The sequence below is a fragment of the Epinephelus fuscoguttatus genome, linkage group LG19 (assembly GCF_011397635.1).
Source record: "Epinephelus fuscoguttatus linkage group LG19, E.fuscoguttatus.final_Chr_v1".
Lineage (NCBI taxonomy): Eukaryota > Metazoa > Chordata > Actinopteri > Perciformes > Serranidae > Epinephelus > Epinephelus fuscoguttatus.
In genome coordinates this window covers 17,168,712-17,189,418 of record NC_064770.1, presented here as the reverse complement: position 1 = coordinate 17,189,418, position 20,707 = coordinate 17,168,712, and the positions used below count along the sequence as shown (strand labels likewise).

Below are 20,707 nucleotides of genomic sequence, written 5' to 3'. Positions count from 1 at the left end.
AGAAACACATCATACGTAGCCTAATTTGTGTTTTTTATTGTTCCTTTCCAAAGTTTTCTGGTCATGCATTTATACCTTTTCATCTATCTGTCTATGAAATATATATGATAGGATACGATGCGATGCATTACGATACGATACGATACGGTATCGTACAGTATGATATGATAGGCTATACATTATTGTCCCCGTGGTGAGATTTGTCTTGGACTCAGGAGTTGCAAGTATTGCTGCCTTATAATAATAGTCCAAAAGAAATGAAGCATACACCACAAAAACATAAAAACACATAGCTACACATAACAGTATTGCACATCAGCCATTCATGTATTACATATAACGCCAGCACTCAACACAGCACCATTAGCAAAACACAACACCAACCCCAAGCATGTATAACTCAATAGTTGTTTGTCAGTTTACTCACATCTTTAGACTGTTTATTGTACTGTTGTAACATGGGAATTTCTCTGGAAAGCAATAAAGTCTTACCTACCTGTATCTTACTGTATCATAGCTTGTTTTATCTTTGTTTTATTACTTTTTATACCATTAAGCTATCTGTAAACCATTTGAAAAATGTTATAGGCTATTTAAGTTTAAAAATATTTTATTATTATTATTATTATTATCATCATCATCATCATCATTATTGTTATTATTATTAGTAGTAGTAGTAGTAGGAGTGGTAAAGTCAATACGTAATCTAAGGTTGGTATGTTGTGCAGCAGCATGCAATTTTACATCATAATATATCGACACATTATATTGATATATTTACAGTATATCAATTACAATATATTCACATTTTCAATCAAATTGTGGATTATTTTAAATCAACAGGTGTGTAAAGAGAGTTTATGTGAGTAGTTTGAGTGGAGAATACGCACACACTGTATAAGGACACGTCAAGTAAAATAGCCGACATCTTTAATTTTCTGGGAGCACGTTGGTTGTTTCTAGTCGAACATATTTCAAGGTTACACACTCAACTGATCTTTCAATTTAATGGTGGGACCGGTAGATCCAGTCTGACGCTGATGAACCCAGTCCGTGCTCCTACATATCAGCGCATCATGTGACGTCGCCTGTCGCGCTGCACGCGGGAGTCATTCAACGTGGAGTCTTGTTTTTATACAGTACTTCTTCTGTCGTTTTATCGGCTCACAGAGCAGAAACTGAGCAGGTGATGATGTTAATGCAGAGCTTACGGAGCTCATACAGTACAGAACTGCTGCTATTGTTGCTCCAGATGGTGTATACGGTGTGTTTGTGTCGCTGACTTCCTCACTTCCTCTCAGACAGGTGAGATGTTGACCCCCAAGCTGCTGACCCTGGTGCTGGTGGTGCAGCCGGGCAGGGTGCTGCTCGGCATGAAGAAGAGAGGATTTGGGGTTGGGAAGTGGAACGGGTTTGGGGGCAAAGTTCAGCCTGGAGAGACCATTGAAAGTGCTGCAAGGAGGTAAATTCATCTCTCAAGTTGTGTTCACGAGCCTGAAATGCTGAGACACTTAAACACACAGTAGAAAGGATTAATATCCAAAATAGTTCTGATAAAGCCTGAATAAAAACAAGCTGTAAAAGCTGTAACAACAAAAAAAGGTGCATATTATTACATCACATATAATAACACATCCAACATGCATTAATAAAAACAACACAACAGGAGGTATGAAGCTGTGTTTTTGCATTTATAATCAATCAATGTGTGTATGTTTGGTGTCAGAGCAGGTGAATGAGTAGGGGAATAAATGAGTGGTGAGTCTGGACAATGTTTGGCTCATCAGTCATAAGCAGGAAGTTTGTTCCAGAGTAAAGGAAGGAAACCTTGAAGGCACTCAGGCTCCAACCCAAGCTGTTTTCTCTCAAATAAGACAAAAAGTCCTGCTTTGTGTGAAGAATACTCAGAGACTTAATAAATCAGTAATATCTCAAAGCTATTTTAGTTACGCTTTTAAGAAAAGTATTCAGGGAATCTAATCAATACTGGAGGAAGCATGTGACAAATCCTAGTTCTTTATCAGTTAAAAGTACTCTGTGCTGGGAATGGTAATACTGGTATGAAAAAAACTTTACACAATGCTACGATACCATAGCAAAAAGAAAAAAGTGTTAGGTAGAATATGTGGCTATGTGTATATATGGAGGGGCAGGCAAATTGATACCATAAAGAGGCCGCAAGGAAGTCAGCTACAGCCAAATACCTACACAAGGAGGCTTCTTATGATGCATGGAGGGTTTCATCCCAAGTCCAGCACCCTGAGACTGGACACTAAGTGGAACGAGGGGGGCCGAGGACTGGAGAGCGTCAGAGTCACTATCCAGGACGAAACAACCAAGATCCAGGAATACATAAAAAAGATGGCCCCAGAAGATTGGCTGCTAAGTGAATACCTCAGGCAGCAGAGGAGAGGGATGAACCATCATGGAAGGACAAGCCCCTGCACGGCATGTACCACCGATAGATTAAAGAAGTAGCTGACATCAAGAAATTGTACCAAAGGCTGGACTGAAAGACAGCACAGAATCACCGATCATGGCAGCACAAGAACAGGCACTTAATATGAGATCAGTAGAAGCAGGGGTCTACCACACCAGACAGGACCCCAGGTGCAGGCTATGCAAAGATGCTCCTGAGACAGTTCAGCACACAATAGCAGCACAGTGTCAGATGCAGACAGAAGCAGCGCAGCACATGGGACGCCATAACCAAGTGGCTAGCATAGTATCTGCACTGAGTATTGGCTGGAAGTCCCAAGGTTACAATGGAAGACACCTCCTAAGGTGGCTGAAAATGACCAAGCTAGGATCCTGTGGGACTTCCGGATCCAGACTGACAAACTGGTGATGGCTAACCAACCGGACATCGTGTTGATGGACAAACAACAGAAGAAGGCAGTGGTGATAGATGTCCCGTGTGACAGCAACATCAGGAAGAAGGAACACGAGAAGCTCGAAAAATATTAAGGACTGAAAGAGGAGCTAGAGCACCGGGGGCTGTGACCCACAAACTGGGAGAGTGGCCCCAGCAGATTCCAGGGACAACATCTGAGGTCTTTGTCCAGAAGAGTGCAGTCCTAGGAACAGATAAGATACTGCGCAGAACCCTCAAACTCCCAGGCCTATATACTATATATGTATATATATCCAAAGAATCCATTGATGTACATGTACTCTACTGAACCTAAAGTGTTGCTCAGGGAGATAATAATAAAGAAACAAGTACTTAACATGGCAGATACTGTATCAGAGCAGGACTTCAAATCCCCACACTTTAAGAGTAAACAGCATGTTTGGTGGTTCTGTAAACTTTGAGGGAAGTAGTGTTGAGTGGGGAAACCCAATTCACATCAGTCAGTCATCAGTAAATAATGGTTCTTGAATGCACCATGGTGGCACATGTTAAAAATCAACCTGCAGTTTTATTTTGACATATTTTGTTTGAAATTTATAAGGAAAAACATTAACAATATCCCAAAAATTTTTTGCAAACTAAAGACATCCACTTACTGGATTTTTTAAGAGCTCTCAACCACATCCCAAAGATAACTTTGTGTGTTTTAGCATGGGTACACAAACAGATCCACCACTGGGAAACACTGATATCATCACTCTACTTGCTTTTAGATCCTGTGTGTGAAGTGTACCACGAGTTTATTTTAAAAAAGAAATACACATTATTAAATATTTCTTTGATGTTGTCATTTTTAGAGAGCTGGAAGAAGAAAGCGGGCTCACAGTGGACGCTCTGGAGAAGATCGGAAACATCAAATTTGAATTTGTTGGAGAAACGCAGCTGCTCGACGTCCATGTTTTCCGAGCCGACGATTATAATGGAGAACCAACAGAGTCAGAAGGTATGAGTCACCATAATTTTTTCAGGGTTTTGTGCTTATAGGAATATAATAATCATAGTGAAAGCTATAGTCTCAAAATAGGTTTTTAAACAGTTACTTACAAAATGAAGTGTAATTGTCGCCATGCTAAAAATATTCATGGCCTTTGTGGAGAGGAACTTCACATTATTGTTGTACATAATTCCAAGTAACCAAAATGTAATCCTGCAAAAAATCCCTTTTTACTTTTAGTTCCTCTTAATCTCGACTTCCTTTTATGTTATCTCATTGCCAGTCCAGGCTTCATGGCAATTATTGTTCTGTATTGTCCTTAAAGTTTGGGTATGAGACCCTTTGGGAGTCAAAACAGTTTTCAGTTCTACTTTAAAACCGGATAGACCACAATGACCCTTCTGAGTTGATTGAAACACTTTTCTGGCAACTTCTCCCACAGACATGACTGTGAGCAGGGTGAGCACATTAGTTAAGAGGAAGAATCTTTAAGGGCGCTCTCAGTGGTAAAGTTTAAAGGGCTGTAAATACACAAAAGAAAGAAGAGGCCCTCAACAGGAGGAATGCAGAGACCTGCAGTGATCTGTATTTCCTGAGAGTTTAGTCAAGGTCAACTGGGTGAATATTAGAGGCACACAGCAAAGTGCAGCACTCAGCCAAAGAGTCTGGAGGTCAAGAGAAGCCAAACAGCCAAGGGGTGAGGAGATAAATGGAGGAAAAAGCTTAAATGAAATGTGCTGAAGTTGATGAAAAGACAGAATGTAGAGCTGGTAACACTGATTTGACAAGATAGGAAGCAACAGCTGAGACTCGGGGAATAGTTTGACTTTGTTGAGTTTCGGAAGCAGTTTGAGAAAGTGGTAATGTTTAATAAATTAAACTTTGTACTTCGTCCACAGGGCAGGGTGGCAAAAGTTAGCGACATAGTTTGTTACAAAGTGCAGTTACAGGGGAAGCCAAGCCCCAGTGGGAAGTGTGATCTTTTTTCTTTTTTTTCAGTTATGGGAAATCAATGCCCAATTTCTTCCTTTTGTTTTCAAACAGAGACTAAATTTCCCCCTAAAATTCCATATTTTAAAAATGTCCACCATTTTAAATCTTACGGTTTGTTTATTCACTTTCCTGCATCTTATTGCTGACACTGACACTCAGAGGGTAGATTCACATTTATGCTGTCTCTTACTCACATGTGCTGTACAGTAAAAGAGTTGGTAATTGGTAAGAGTTATTCTTTTTAATAGCTATGTAGAAATCTCTTCTTAGTGCAAGTCCAATATAAGAGATGATCGACAGTCCTTATTCTCAGTAAAGCATTAACTATCACAGACAAATATCCAATGTCAGACTAAATCATCCAAGTTTTACCTCAGTCGCTGTGCGCTCCCGTGATCTCTATCATTTGCCCAGTGTGAGGTGGACACCAAACTCAGTCCAAGCTGTATTAAGTCAGTCTTTTTCCATTAAATCAAACTTGGCTAATATTACTATGAGTTTTTAGTCTCATGCAGACAGTGAAGTTCAGTGATGTGAACATTTTTAACAACCAATAGCTGCATTCTCTCCAGCACCAAAGAGAAAGCAGCCAACCAGGTAGACTGTAGACATGGAGGGGACTCCGGAGGGGCAGGAGTGTGGAAAAGTAGTCTCACCACCAGACAATCAGAGATCTACTTATTATTTTCCTTATTGTTTTCTAGAGATGCGGCCTCAGTGGTTCGAATGTGACAAAATTCCTTTCAGTCAAATGTGGGCCGATGACATCCTGTGGTTCCCACTGATGCTCCAGAAGAAGAAATTTGTGGGATACTTTAAGTTTCAAGGTCACGATGTGATCCTCAGCCACAAACTGGAGGAAGTGGAGCAACTGTGAGATGACCTGCGTTTTTGGGGACATTTTTTTTACTGCAACAAAAAACCATCAATCTTCCAAAGTTCCTCTTTAAATTTTAAAGCTGTCACACGGTTCAGCGTTTGTTGTTCAGTTTCACTTGTGGGAGGAAACGGCAAGATTCCAAGAACCATGTTAACTGTACGTGTGTTTACATGTAAAATGACTGTAACTTCTTCTTTTCTTTTTTTACGTGTTTTCTTTAGAAATATAGCCAGCTGAAGATCTTTTTTTTTTAGTCACACCTTTTTAAAAATGAATAAAATAAAGCCATTTACTGACAGAAATATCCATTGTTATTTTATTTTTCAGGATAACTGATTTAACACAGTTCAGCAAGAATTCCTTTGATAAAATATTTACAATATCTACACTGACAATTTTATTGGATTTCATATTCTGTGCAAGTTAGATAACTTGATTCCTGATGCATTTTTCTTGCCAAAACAAATGTTTCATACTGTATATACAGTATTACAGTTTCTTCATAGAATAAAAGTTGAAATATGTGCACATATCCTGATTTGCATGTTGGCATTGCTCATTTCAACAGTCATTTCGGTGTGTTAGATGGTGTTAGTTGGTGACAGTTTGTGAGGTAACATGAGAGCGTATATGGCAAATTGTCCCTTTGACTTTATGTTTTATAAAATACAAGATAAACTGTATGTGTATAGACACTAATATGCATAGTTGTTTTCATGCCAAATATCTGAAAAATAGAAAGTCTAATAGTGTATGAAAAAGGATGAAATGGCTTGTTTGCCCTGATACACACTGGGCCTCATGCAGGACGCAATATATTAAATGTCTGCTTATTTTTGTTTATATTCAGTTTGTTCTTATTTTGTTTGTACCCACTGATTTCTGTGACTCACCAACGTTGTCTTATTTTTTCTCTTCTCTTAGGTAAAATAATATTTATTCTGACTCACCAGATGCAGACTGTGGGTATACACCTGACATTGGCTGCCTATTTCAGCCTGCATTCTCCTCCATTTCCACTGTCTGCGTGTAACCATTTTGCAGGCACATAGTCACTGCATCCTCGGCTTAGCAGCACCCAAGATGACTGATTGGTTTTAAGAAATACAACCCAGAGCGCTTTTTTCCCTCTATACCAGAATAATAAAGGGTGCTTCCAAAATTTTCTCTAGGCCCGGGGAGATAGGTCTGGGTACTGGGTAAGAAAATTTCACAAGTGGAAATTCACTTCTACCAAGATAAGAAAAAACACCTTGTTTTCACAGTCCACAAATTATTTGTCAGCAAGGAAACAAAAGTTTTAAATTTGAGGGACATAAAAATTGCTTCCATTTCATATTTAAACCATTTTCTTTCATTTCAGTTTCTGTGCATCCCTCTGCTGACACATCATTTACAGCATCACAACTTTTTTGGCATTGCTGGTTTTTCAACTGTCTTGAAACAGCAATCAAATGCTCTGGAAAATCATATTAAATTTGTGTATGTTTATCTGACAGTACATCGATTTACTACCTCTACCACTCTTACGGCCTTTTTTTGGTGGCACATCTCCAGTTCTTGGGCATTGACTATTTACACATGGCACAACACCTGCCCTTATATAGTGTTTAGAGGGGTGTTAGCTTTGCTATGATCAAGTGGGATTCATCATTCAGCAGCACTCCTGGGTAAGAGCAGATCTGGATGGTGAAGAACGTTTGGTGCACCTGGAGTTAATTTCTCTTATTTTTAATAGAGAACTAAAAGAAAATATCAGAGAAATTTAAGAAAATGTTGCTGCATGAGGCCCATCATGACACAAATTTTAATGAGGATTACTTTAACTGCCTCCATCTGTAAAGTGATCCAGCCAAAAACCTTCCAGTAAAATTAAAGTAATACAGGCGATTATTAAATTTTAATTGTGTAGGAATCCTGTTATATGATTTACTGCACATTTATTGCATTTATTTTATTTTAATTAATGTATATGATTTATCTTTGGTAGTAAATCAATAGCTTATAGTGTTATAATCGACATTATTATGCCACTAGTGCCATTTTTAATCTGTAAATCTCAAATCTCTGCCCTTTGTAGTATTAGACACTTTGAGTGTAGGCCTTCCAAAATAGCTTATAAAAAAACTGGGAGTCAATTTAAGTAGAGAAGGCAAATATGTTTCTCTATATAAAAGTAAACACGAGAAATAGCACAATTGTCTATAAAAATATAAAGTATGCTGCTACACATCCTTATGAACTAAAATCTGTATCAAAAATACATTGGTCTGAAGTTATTCAGTAAGTAAAACCTTCATGACTGGAGATTTAAAATAATCCCATCCTTTAATAAAGTCAAACTCTCTGTCCCTCTCAATTTTTCTCCATATTCTTAGTGTATAAAACTTGTCACAAGGTTAAGTTATGAACAGGTGCTGTAGGAAATGAGTTGGAATGCATGAATATGTTGTGCTGAACGTCTGACACGCTGAGTGGTCCCTTGTAAAATAACATTTAGAGGATTTTCCGTCCTACATTATTTCCTCATCAAGCAGAGCATAAAATGACACATTTATGAGCACACTGTCTTTTCCAGTTACATGGTTGATGATCAAACCCTGAAATAAGTCGAGAAGTTGAGAACTCATTTACATAAAAAAAAAATCCCGTGTATATATGGTGTGATAGAAGACTTTGTAGAAGGAAGAAAAAAAGTTGTGTAATCTACATTTTTCTTTAGCTCACAGAGCAAGTTATTTTCCAGTTTGTGATCTTCATCAGTGGCTGTGTTTCTCTCCTGCACCTCCAGTATTCAGGCTTCAGATGGGGGGCTTCAACCCGTTATTGCCGCCAAAGAGACATCCCAGCTTTGGCTGGAGTTCATTCCACACCGCTCCCATCTGGAAAGAAAGCAAAAGGTCACTTCTCTTCATACAGATTTCCTTTAGGCTCATTATACTAATAGAACAAACTGCATCAAAATCTTTCTTTCAGGAATCATTTTCAGGAAACACTGACAGCTATGTTCACATTACAAGAAAATGTAGGAAGATTCCCTTTTTTTTATTTGCTTTCATGTGACATCTGATAAGTGTGGGCACAGAAATCCAATTTTTTCCAATCAGATTTGGGGCCCCTTCGTATGTCTTCGTCAATCTGATACCTATCCTCTCATGCGCCCGCTGTGAGAGCGCTCATATCAGAATTCATGTGTGTTTTTCCCCATACATTCATAGTTCTTCCACATCATACTTCACTATGCAGGCACATAGCGAAGCGGTCTGTTGAAACGATAGAAGGCTGCTGTTGCTGTACTGCGATAGGCTGGCCCAGTAACATGTCAATAGAGCCTGACTGCCAGATGCTTTCTGATGGGGACAGCTTGCCAACATGCTTTAACAATGTTGTTGTGAGGCGCCGACAGAGATATTGGAGTGTAGCTCTGGACATCCTAAGGTTTGGAGGAACTGTTCCTTCATGAAACTGTCCACACTGTGGTCCCACTAATCCTGACTCCTCCCACACCCACACCTCTCTCTCCACAGAACTACCAGTAATAACTGCTAACTGAGCTACAGCTTTGGTGTTCCATCATCTCTTTCCCCTTATGCTATTGTAACAACAGCTCTTAATCCAGAAGCCTCAATATGCCAAAATGTCACATTACCCCAAAAAACAAATGGCAGTCGATGATGTCATACTGCATAGGCTCATAATTGGCCATGTGCTTCTGTTTGGGAGAGTGCCGTGGGAGAAACAGCCCTTTCAGCTCAACATATGGCAAGCTGTCATCTGACCTCTGCAGCAAAATCATTTGGGAGATGAATGTTTGCACAATTATGTCATTAGTTTTTCTCCAGTAGGTATAGCTGTGGCTGGAGCAGCTATGTAAACCGCCAACCAGCTACATGACTTAACCACTGTTAGTTCACGATCAGGCCCCTGCACTCCTTGGTCAGAGGAGCAGAGGCCCAGCGGAAAATGCTAAGTTAGCATTTAGCTAACTAGGTATGAGGGTCAAAAGAGAGGCAGGTAAGGTTAGGTTTTGGGGTAGGGTAAGGCTTACATCTCTTAACTTAAACGGTAAATCATGTCTTAATACAGTAAATGGATAAAGAGGGATATTGCTATGTTTGGCCTTGTGTTTAAGTCACTACAAGTGACTTTTTAGCTGAGTTCAGATAACCATCGCGTTAGTGGGTTTGTCTTGTACTGAGGGTGGGCGCGGCTTGCAGGGGCATGACATATAGGCTTTAAACAGAATGTGGCTGCAGCTATAAAATGTCTCATTTTTTTCCCCAGATACCGGTTTTGCAAATGTGATATTTTTTGTTGTTGTTCGATGTATGTCACATTACTGGTTGCATGTGAGGCATTTCGGGGCAGAGATTCATTCACACTTATGTCAGATAGACTACAGGTCATTCTAAACATGAATGTGAATCGTCGAGGAAGAAGGATCTGATCTAAAAACTTAAGCATTAAGCACTGTGATGTGGACGTAGCCGTGACATTATATTGGAGTTTAAGTGTAAAAGGCTAGGTTCAAAAAGAGCCATCTAACTTAATAAATATACACAGTGTGCTTTATTTGATTTTCAAACAGGCAAAGGCATATGGGAGATTCACTCGTCTGTGTGAAATGTAAGTCGGCTCAGATCCTGCATGAGTAGAGAACATCTCACCAGTGATACCATCCATCATTATTAGTTATTTCGTTGGACTTCAAAAGCCAATTTAAAACTGATTTGACCCTTCTTAAAGGGTCTGTGGAAAAATGATTTCCACACAAGTGGTCTCACCTCTCTGTGTCCTTGGACCTGGGAGTTAACGAAAGCCCCCAGAATGTGGGATGTGATTGGAAGGTAGATGAAGATGAGCTGTGTCTCTTGATGAAGGCAGAACAGGGAAAAGTAGTTACGCAGCTCCATGGTCTGAATGGCGTTCTCTTGCTATTAACAGAATAATAAAGAAAATGAATTGGGAAGTTGTCATCACTTACCGAATGATAATGATAATCAGTAAGAAAAAAAAAATTGTGGAAATTTTCCTCCAACGATACTTGAGATGTGATGAGGACGATAAAGCTCTGCTCAAGCAAGGAGATGGTTATAAATCATTTCATTTCATTGTTAATTGGCTCCAAATTTGATTCACAAGTGAACTATTGCTTAATCCTCTCCTTCTGACTTAATCAGTTACTGACACCAACACTGGTTGGTGTTAGGGGTGTAAATCACAAGTTTCATCACAATATGGTACACAGATTCTTTGGACAATGATATGATATTTGCTGAGGGAGGGAGTGCTTTCGCATATACACGCATTAAACAGAACGCTAGGGAGGACTTGCTGTGGACAAGCCTACTGATTGCGTTTACTGTAGCCAATACTGTTGAATGTGTGTTGCGACCCCTTGCCAACATTTCAGATTTACCGTAGTTACTAGTTTAACTCTGTGAACAGCAATGAGGCCAGCCTGCTCTCGGCTGGAGAGTAATTCTTGCCACCACCATCACCTAAGCCTGTGGATTTCCCCAACGAATTTGACAGGGATGAAATGGAGAAAGAAGATGACCATGATGAAGTCGTTTGAGTTGAGATCTGAAGCCAGCAGCACTGCTGGTGAAGGAGAGATGCAGCTCATCCCTGCGATGAAGCTGATGCATCTCAATGGTAGATAAAGTGTTTTGTTGGACGCAAAATTAGTATCCAGGAAATGACAAACTCTAAATACTATTAAAAATACCAACAAAATGACTTGTTTATCATTGCCGGGCCAGATGCTGGCATATAGGTGACAATCAGCAACATGTGTGATTAAAAAAGCAACTTCGGCTTCATGGGGACTTTCAGTCTTAAGTAACTGAATAACAGTTGATGACAGGGTGGGTCAGCTGACAGTTACAGTCGTCTAAGCCCAAACTGACAGGTCAGAAAACTGCCAACTTCTACTCTGGAAATTCATGACCACATTTGCTAAATACAGACAAACCACACTACAGGAACTACAGTCACAAGATGAGAACCAACAGGGAAACACCAGTATCCAGTAAGTTGACAAACTGTTAACTGCTGTTAACTGGTACTGAACCTAATGGGACTCTTCTTTGTGCCTGTGCGTGAACTTGGTTCATTTAAAGCTCTTACTCATGAAGCTATGTTAATGTATCTGTCCCCTTCAATGAATAAATCAATGCAATTTCTCAAAATTTTCTCTCGAAAATATAAAATAGCATAAAAATCTTTTGGTACAAACTCTTTAAAAATATCTCACATCGCTTTTACTTACATGCAGGAGATGTTGTTTAAAAATGTATTGTATACATAAGTAGAGTGCTGAATTTGAGGATGGGCTAATGAAGGGTAATGAGATCTGTCCTTGCTGCGTTTCAGGGGAGTGTATTAGCGATAGATAAACTCAGGCCAATTTAGCATTTTTTTATGACTAAACTAAAACAGTTTGCTGTCAATCAGGACACATTGTCAAAAATGGAAAGAGAGAAACCGAAGGAGATTGACCACCTGAACAATTCGTGACTCCAGCTGCTCCACAGATGCCTGCTCTTTGGGCTGTACTGTGGCGCTCATCATCTGCCTCTTCATCATTCCGTACTTGTGCAGAGCTCTCTGGTGCTCGTGGAGCACGCCTTTCTCATGGCGCTCACAGAGATCCTAGAGGAAAAAACACTGTCAGCTCTTCTTATGTGCCTCAATGTGACATGGTAATAAGAAAATTAACAGTAATACACAACAGCCAAGGACAATGGAAGAATGCTGACATGATAATGAATTGAAATTACCATACATATTACTGTTAATAGATTTAGTAGAGGCTATAGAAAATGCAGCTTTATCTGCCCACCAGTCCCCTTATTTAATCTCAAACCACCCACTACTAAGAGCTATGTTGCTAAGTGAGATAGACTGGTTGGGTGCGTTGTTATTAAAATTAATCATTACATAATTGAGTTACTAACCGAAGATGGATTTACTGTAAATATACAGCTCCTCGTTGTGTCTCTCCATCAGAAAGCAAGAGATTGATTTTACTGCCTTGATGGATAAAATCCGTTTTGCAGTACTTCATAAAGTGAGCATCATTGGACTGGGAGGTGAAATGTGCAAACATCAAAACAAAATCACCTGTCCCTGGGGGTGGACTCGAGTTAAATGAGCAGAGCAAAGTGAAACTAACTCACTCTGTACGACTGCAGTAAATCCAGGAAAAGATTCAGTTTTTCCACAACATCATCCTCTTCCCGTCTGCCCTGAGGACATAAGCAAAACAACATTTATTACCCATTGCCAGTTTTGGACAAGCACAGCAGAGCAGGTGGTGGGGATGAAGGACTAAGGGCTATACCTGCTGAGCAGCTTTGTCAGACAGCACGGCGAACTCCACAGACAGACTCTTCAGAGATTGACGCAGGGTCCCCCAGGTGCTTTGTGAGGAGGCCAAGGAGGGAAGAGACGAAGTATCTGAGCCCAGCGTACTGTTGAAAACAGCGTTATTACAGAGCCAGAACCCAACACTGTGATGTCTTAGTTGCCAAACTCATTTCAAACTAACAACCATGAAGAGACCCAACAACACAGAGGATTTGGAATCTTATTAACAATTGTTTTCTTAGCCCGAAACCTCTGCATACAAGACACAGACTTTAACTTTATACCCATAATAATGAAATACCTGAGCTCTCTGCCAAACATGAGAAGATCAGTTGCATTCTCCTTAGAGCGCTCCGCCATTTTCTCAGCTCTGTCCCGCAGCTTCTGAAAGCTGTTGTGAATATTTCTAATCAGCTCTCTGCTTGTCGAAAACTGAGCTTGAATGTCAGCAGGGAGATATTCCTACAAAACAAATCAAAGAAATTCTAAATGCAGGTAATTGTTTAGGAGAAAGTAGTTTTTTTTTTCATCGTACATATGTGACAAACCTTCGCCAGGGTTGCGATTCTGTTAGTCATGAACTCATCACCCGTTTTCTTGTAAGTGTCACGCAGCTTAGTCTGAACATCCTGTTAGGGAGGACGGTTGGGGAGCATGAGTGGAAAAAGACACTGAGTAAGTGGAACAGGATGCATCTCACTGTCAAGTCATCATGATGATAATGCTCATTGCGCAACAGCCGGTGACACAGCAGGAGGCAGCGAGTTACAAAAACTACAACGTACGGAGCCACTGAAGGTGAGGAAGGTCTTGACCAACTCGTCCTCTGAGAAGAATGGGTGCCTTGCCACCAAGTTAATGAATCTGCAAAGCGCACGTCTCCTCCCTTCAATGAAGTCACGCTCAGAGACGGAGGTGAGGACTGTGGACAGAGACAAGAGAAAACATGACGAGAACACATTAAGCAGTTTGACCAGAAGGGTTAATGTGGAGAGAGTTGGGGCTACAAACTTAAAAAGGGATAGCGGGTTAGCAAATACAAATGCGACTTTTATATTTAAAGTCAATCAAAATAATGTAGTATTCCTTTAAAGGGGCAGTTCATCATTAGTTAGTTAGTTTCATTAGTTATATCAGCGGTTCCTGGTAAGCTAGCAGTATCGGTTAGCTACAAAGTAATCTGTAGATGCATGCTTCCATCTGCACAGTGATACAGTTGGTGAGTGTAGGGTAGTATGGTAGGGAGAAAATAGTTCCTACAAAAAACTGCTCCCAACAACGTCAGTAGATTATCTTGAGTAACTGGGTCATGATTCCTGTAAAGAGACATGGCTGTTGAGTTTTTCAAATGTATTTTTTGGCACTTTGAGCACCACAAGCCGAGTGCCATCTAGCTCCATTATATTTGAGAGAAGGTAGACATCTCTACAACACTTTGTTAACTCCCAACAAAACAATCCAGATTAATAAATAGCACTATGGGTAAGAGGGAAAATGTGTGTTTTTGATTGGAAAAAAAAAAAAAAAGAAATACCAAAGGAGAACTATTTCATATGTGAAAAGAAGTTCTTTAAAGTCATTTGTGGCTCTATAGGGAGCAGGGCAAATTAAATAAATTGCCTTGAGTGATATCACTTGAGTCTGCGCTAGTTGGTGGTGAAGGCTACATGATTAAAAATGAAAACTTTCTGGGGGTGTGGAGTTTAAAGTTACGTTGCCTCTGTAGCCTGCTCTTCCTCTCCGCCTGAGGATAGTGAATCTCCATCCTAAATATTGGTGATGACGTTGCATTGTGGGTAATGTAGGCAATGGGTTTTGACAAGAAATAAGAATGCATGGAATTAATACATAGATATGTATTTCTTGTTCTCTTGTCCTCTCTGATGCCACTATTTGAATACGTTTTGTCTGACAGTGTTATAGAGGTGAAATGCTACAATCAGTGGAGTGCTCCTTCAACATACCGCATGTAAATTAGCCATTTTCAAAATCTTACTCAAATCTACAAACTTCCTCTGCACTGATTACTGAAAAAATGAATAATGAAGTAGATCTTGAGCTACACATATCAGTAAGATGAGATGAAAAGGGCACAACTGGCGTATTTACACGTGAGGTTTCTTTCGAACACATTTTGTACTTGATGAAAATCTCTAATTGAGACATTGTCTTATCAAGTGTTTTGCGAGGATTCTAATGTGTGTTTGTGTGTGTATGTGTGTGTGTGTGTGTGTGTGTGTGTGTGTGTGTGTGTTTTGACATAATTATCATTCCAAAGCAACAATAACTTATTGTGAACTGAAACCAGCTCATTTTACACATCACTAGTTTCCTTATTTCTTTCAGGCAATAACTTTGATGAACAGCGATTACTGTGCTTGAAACAACAGAGCCTGCGGGAATAACAGCTTATATTAAAATATAACATTCATTATTTATCAAGCAAAAGCAAAAGCAAAACAAAAAAACACTCAGTTACCAGAAGCACCTGGATATTTACAGCTGACCTTTGAGTAAAGCATAGAAACCCAAATCCAACAATGCTCAGGAAACAATAATGGGCTCAGAAAGAAAGATGGAGGAAATGCGGACACAGAGTAATACAATAGTAACTGTGTAGATGTCAGAGTTCAGACAGAGTAACGTACCTCCCTTTAACATTCTCTTAGGTGGCAGCGCCGGCACAACTCTGTAGGCGAATCTCTGAAGCAAAACCTCATGGAAGACATCAAAATCACTGTAACGCCGGTAAACTGATATTTTATAATGCTGAAAGCAAAAAAAGCAGAGAAAGAAAATAATCAGAAAATGGTTAAGAGCATTCAATATTAAAATTTCTGTTGGTTAAATGGCTAATAACTGAAGGTAAATCTGAACTTTTCTTCATAGAGACTGAAAACGTCTACACGACAAAAAACACTGGCACTAATGTGAATTGGAAAATGAGACGTTAAGTGAGAAGAAATTATTTTGCACCAGTGCCATCGAAGTGAGACAAACAAGAAGAATCCTGCACCGTTTGTTAAAGGTTATTCTAACACAGTCATTTGCATGCAGTGGGAATAATGGGATCCCTTGCCTGGCTGGTGACCTGGTACTCCACATGTTTGAGGAACAGGCCCTTTTTCTCAGGTATGAGCTCAACCTGGACTGTGTCCCTGAGAAGCAGCTTGTCCAGCGTGTGAGACATTGTCAGAACGTCCTCCTGAGCCGGCTGCATCCTTAATGCTTTCAGGTCACTTGGCTCCCCGAGCTGAGGTTTTGGTAACTCTGTCAAGCACACAACCAGCACCAACCTCTAATATTTGTTTTTATGAGTACATCAAAAATATGTAGAATGAAATGAATTTCCTAACTGTGAGGAATGCTGGTTTTAAAACCACTTTTCTCTTTTCAACAGATTACTACGTGTCTTGCTCTGTTTGTCTTTAGTTGGCACAGTATTGTGCCTGGTGTCTGGTATTCATCCCTTTCTGTGCATTCCAAGAAGGTCATGAATTGAATGTAATGTACTGCGACAAATGCAGAAAACTTGTTCTTGCGCAGATGAGGAAGTGGCATGCAGCTAGCTGCCATACTGCCCACACCTGAAATAACACTGAGAGCCTTAAATAATCACAGAAGGTTGGGAATGGATCTAACTCAAGCCAGCATAATGGCTACCTCTATGAAAACCATGAAACTCCCTCCTATCATCTTCCCACTGTGGGACTATAGTGAAAGAATGCAACACTTAAACATAGCTGAGGCTTCTCTACCAAAATAAGATAAAACAAATAGCTGATTTACATCAAAATTCTGGCTTTTATTCTGTTGTGATAGAAATGAAGTATTGGGTAAAATTTATATTTTTGTACAAATACATTACAAATAAATACTCCTAAATGAATTTGAATTATTATGATATGCAGTATATCTAACTTAAAACAACAGGTGAATGTATCCCAGTGTTAACCTTGAGTCTGTGTGAGACAATAAAGGAGTGAAATTTGCCCTGTTCATATGAAATGTCTTACGGTAGCAGGATAGCTGAGGTTGCCCTCACACACACACAGGAATCATCAAGCTACTCATTAAGCAAAACCTTTACTGCTCTGCTGTCACACTGTCACTTACCTTGTATGCAATTCTCTAACAATTTGGGGCTTGGTTGCTTTCCTTGCTGAGCAAGAGCAATCAAGGCGAGTGCTTTATAAAGTGACAACTTGCTCAGGAATCCATCTGTGGTGTCAACATGCTCAGCAATCTGAGGGGGACAAAGACAATATGATGTGAAGCTCACCGCTTTTCGGTCCAAGATCCAAATTCAACAGTGGTCTGCATTCCTCGACGCAAAAAAGTGCTCACTAGACACAAAGGCGATGATATGCTGAATGGTCAGGAAAGGGGAAATTCTTCTGAACCATGACAAACATTTCAAGCGCTAAGCGTGATTTCATAACACCAGTGTGTTGTCGCATTAGCTCATATCTAAAACCAAATCTGTGTCTTTCACAATCTGCTAACCTACACACAGTACCTACCTAACTTCCTGTTGACAACACATTACTCCTATATCTGTATATATACAAATATATTATCTGTATTGCCTAATATAAATTCCCAAAACATAATGCTGTATTAGAATCAAACAAATATTCAGAGAAATTTCCAATACCATTTTTTCCTTCCTGATGCCAATTACAATTCCTGAACTTGTTTGTCTGCCAATACCGAGTAAAGATCCAATACCACTGGGTTAAAAAAAATGTAACAACATGATGTGAAATGATTGGTATCATAGTTGTCACTAAACCCTTTATAGTACATTAACGGAAACATACAGAGAATGGACACAATAGAACTGTTTGATTATGTAGTTTGACATTTTTCTCATGGCTAATGTTACACTTTTTATCGAATATCAAGTCTTTGCTGCTCTAAAACACTAAGACAGTAGTAACCATTGGCTGCACAATACAACTTGATGTGCGGGCTACTGTTTTAGAGCAGCAAAGAAGAATGACTCCCGGGAAAATGGCTGTTTCATTCTCTTATGAAACTACTTGAAAGTTTATTGGCACCGACAATATCGGATCGGTGCTGGGCCTGTGTACTTGTCGACACTTGATCAAGCATTTTAGGCAGTGTCGCATGGCATTTCCAATACTGGTATCGGTATCAGAGCAACTCTGCACAAGGATATTACATGCTCATGTGTTTAACTTATTAATTCATTGCTTTAATTAAAACATGAGTCTCAGCCTTTTCAATTTACTAATCAATAATTACCTCATATTCCAGTCTCTTTTCACCCTGAAGCCTCAAGACTATAAGAGCCAATAAGTAGATATAGAGTATGTGGATGCATGGATGGACAGGATACACAAAGTATATACACATGTCAGGTAAAAGACAAGAAGCTAAAAGTGACACTTGTTTGAAAATGTTCTTTACTGTTGTTTCTAGTGGGTGTTGCCTCTGTATCATTACAAACGACAGCTTTTTTCAGACTGTTGCTTGCTGCAGCCGCTTAATGTTTTAAGTGTGAGCCCCTCACCTGGCCTACAACCGTCTTGGAGAGATCGGTCCTTTGGAGCAACCGCTGAAAAACTTCAACCTGCACTCTCTCATCTGTCCTACAGCGGATGGCCTCATATACTTCCCTGTAATAGGCAGGAACTGAGCCTAAAAGGGGAACAACACCTACATGTAGCATCACAACCACCCAAGTGTAAGAAATAGTTGATCAGAAGCATAGCCCTAATGAAAAATCACTGCAACATAAGACCTTACCTTACACCACCTTTTGACAAGACTACTCATTTTATTTCCCATCATATGACTTTATATGATCCCAACACAGATTGTACAGTTTTACTTTTCAAAGTATCCAAAACAGCACATAATCAGCTTTATCATAGCTTTACAGTAGTGAGCAGTAGATAAGATGGTGATATGAAATCTGACTTCTAAGTAATATACAGCTTATGTACTGCAACCGACTGATTTTCACGTGGCAGGAAAAAAAAATCATCAAAACTTTCCTAAACCCGTTGCTTATCTTTAACAGCAATAGTTACTGTAGCTCATCCGGTATCAAGAAAACATTAACAGGCGAATTAAAATAACATCAAGCACTCATGGAGGGGGTTTACAATGGAGCAACTTCATTTTGAGATCTTAATGTACCCAAAAGTTCTCATTGGTCAGTTTCCATCGCGACTTCACCGAGCACATATATCCACGTTTTAAAACATCTAACACAATATTTTCAACCGGTTTGACACTGCAACCCCAAACAAAGCAGCAAAGTGATTAAGAAACGACATGGCAATACTGTGTTAAGAAGAGCAGAAGAAGTTTTCGCACTGTACCTTCATTGATCTCTCCTGCCATGGCTCTGACTGTCATGTGAGCGCAAGAGCACCTCCATGTGATTTCCTGCAGAAAAGAAAAAACAAGTAATTTATTTCTTAAAGTTGCAGCGAGCGCTGGGTAAAGTCCAAGTGTGCAGCAGAGCGATATAAACCTACACTTACATGCACTGACAGCTAATGAGCATGTCATGTCCTGCAGTGGTGAAGTTTTAAGAAGTGAAGAAGCGCTGGTGTTTGTTTGTATCAAAGCAGCTCAGTCAGCAGCTGTGTTAATGCAGTCAACATTTATCATAATAGTGTGGGAACTGTTGTCTTAATAAAACCTGTTTATTTCCTGGTTTCACTTGGCTGCAAGTAAATTTGCTTAAAACATTCTGTTCCTCATTCTGTATACTTGGCTGAATAACTGACGCTGCGTTCAAGACCTCCTCGGAAGTTTCAGTTTCTGTGATGCTAAAGCCATAAAAACGAATTTCCTGATATTTAAATACAATTACTATACTCGGTACATTTACTCAGGTACTGTACTTCTATTTTACTTGTACTTTACTTGAGTATTTCCATATTATGCGACTTCTACTTTACTTCTTTTACTATTTCCTGAGAAACTAGTGTACTTTTTACGTCACTGCAAGTATCGTTAATTTAGTTACTTTGGAGATTCAGATTAAAAATACAAAATATAATCAACGAAAATTTATGATTTATTGTCATTGATTAAAATAAAACTTTGCTGATGGCCAAAGGGTAAATTCACAATTCACACAGAAATATATAAAGTTAAAAATTTGGCTCCACTTTTACCAGCTGCAACATTAAAGTGATGAACACATGAAAACATTAATAATCATAATCCATCATTATATTATTCTGAAATGAACCATGCTGTAGATAGATAGATAGATAGATAGATAGATAGATAGATAGATAGATAGATAGATAGATAGATAGATAGATAGATAGATGCACTTTATTGATCCCAGACTGGGAAATTCTTTTGTTACAGCAGCACATAAAAATTAAAAGCAGTAAAACACAAAAATATACATACCACACCAGAGAGAAACTATATATCAAAAAATAATAAACCTTAGCATACTCTGTAAGTATAGGATAAATATTTATTTAACATCTTTAGAATACACAATGTAAAAATATGCTGTATTGTAATATATTGCCATGTGCAAGGTTATGGAATAGACTCTGGTATTTTTGTACTTAAACTTTTGTAAAAAAAAAAAAAAAAAAAAAAA

The 20,707-nt window shown here is 39.2% G+C and overlaps 2 protein-coding genes across 4 annotated transcripts; one reads left to right on the top strand and one right to left on the bottom strand.

Moving 5' to 3' along the window:
- Positions 1-982: 982 nt before the first annotated feature.
- On the top strand, positions 983-7,198 carry nudt1 (nudix (nucleoside diphosphate linked moiety X)-type motif 1). 2 transcript variants are annotated; one of them, XM_049561398.1, is made up of 4 exons: positions 983-1,186; positions 1,302-1,462; positions 3,712-3,857; positions 6,646-7,198. In XM_049561398.1, exons 2-4 carry the CDS (start codon positions 1,311-1,313, stop codon positions 6,771-6,773), a joined length of 426 nt encoding a protein of 141 aa, XP_049417355.1. In that variant the 5' UTR covers positions 983-1,186; positions 1,302-1,310; the 3' UTR covers positions 6,774-7,198. The 2 variants fall into 2 exon arrangements, with proteins under 2 accessions (XP_049417355.1, XP_049417354.1); XM_049561397.1 differs by lacking the exon at positions 6,646-7,198 and adding an exon at positions 5,546-6,518 and having other exon boundaries at positions 993-1,186.
- Positions 7,199-8,030: 832 nt separating this feature from the next.
- Positions 8,031-19,793, bottom strand: snx8a (sorting nexin 8a). Of its 2 annotated transcripts, XM_049561395.1 has the most exons (14): positions 19,617-19,793; positions 19,452-19,518; positions 18,635-18,762; positions 17,212-17,341; positions 16,175-16,365; positions 15,744-15,864; positions 13,881-14,017; positions 13,644-13,724; positions 13,397-13,557; positions 13,070-13,199; positions 12,906-12,974; positions 12,229-12,378; positions 10,506-10,655; positions 8,031-8,603 (listed from the first exon to the last, which is right to left on the bottom strand). In XM_049561395.1, the coding sequence occupies exons 2-14, from the start codon at positions 19,486-19,488 to the stop codon at positions 8,523-8,525; spliced, it is 1,566 nt and encodes a 521-aa protein (XP_049417352.1). In that variant the 5' UTR covers positions 19,489-19,518; positions 19,617-19,793; the 3' UTR covers positions 8,031-8,522. The 2 variants fall into 2 exon arrangements, with proteins under 2 accessions (XP_049417352.1, XP_049417353.1); XM_049561396.1 differs by lacking the exons at positions 18,635-18,762; positions 19,617-19,793.
- Positions 19,794-20,707: the final 914 nt, after the last annotated feature.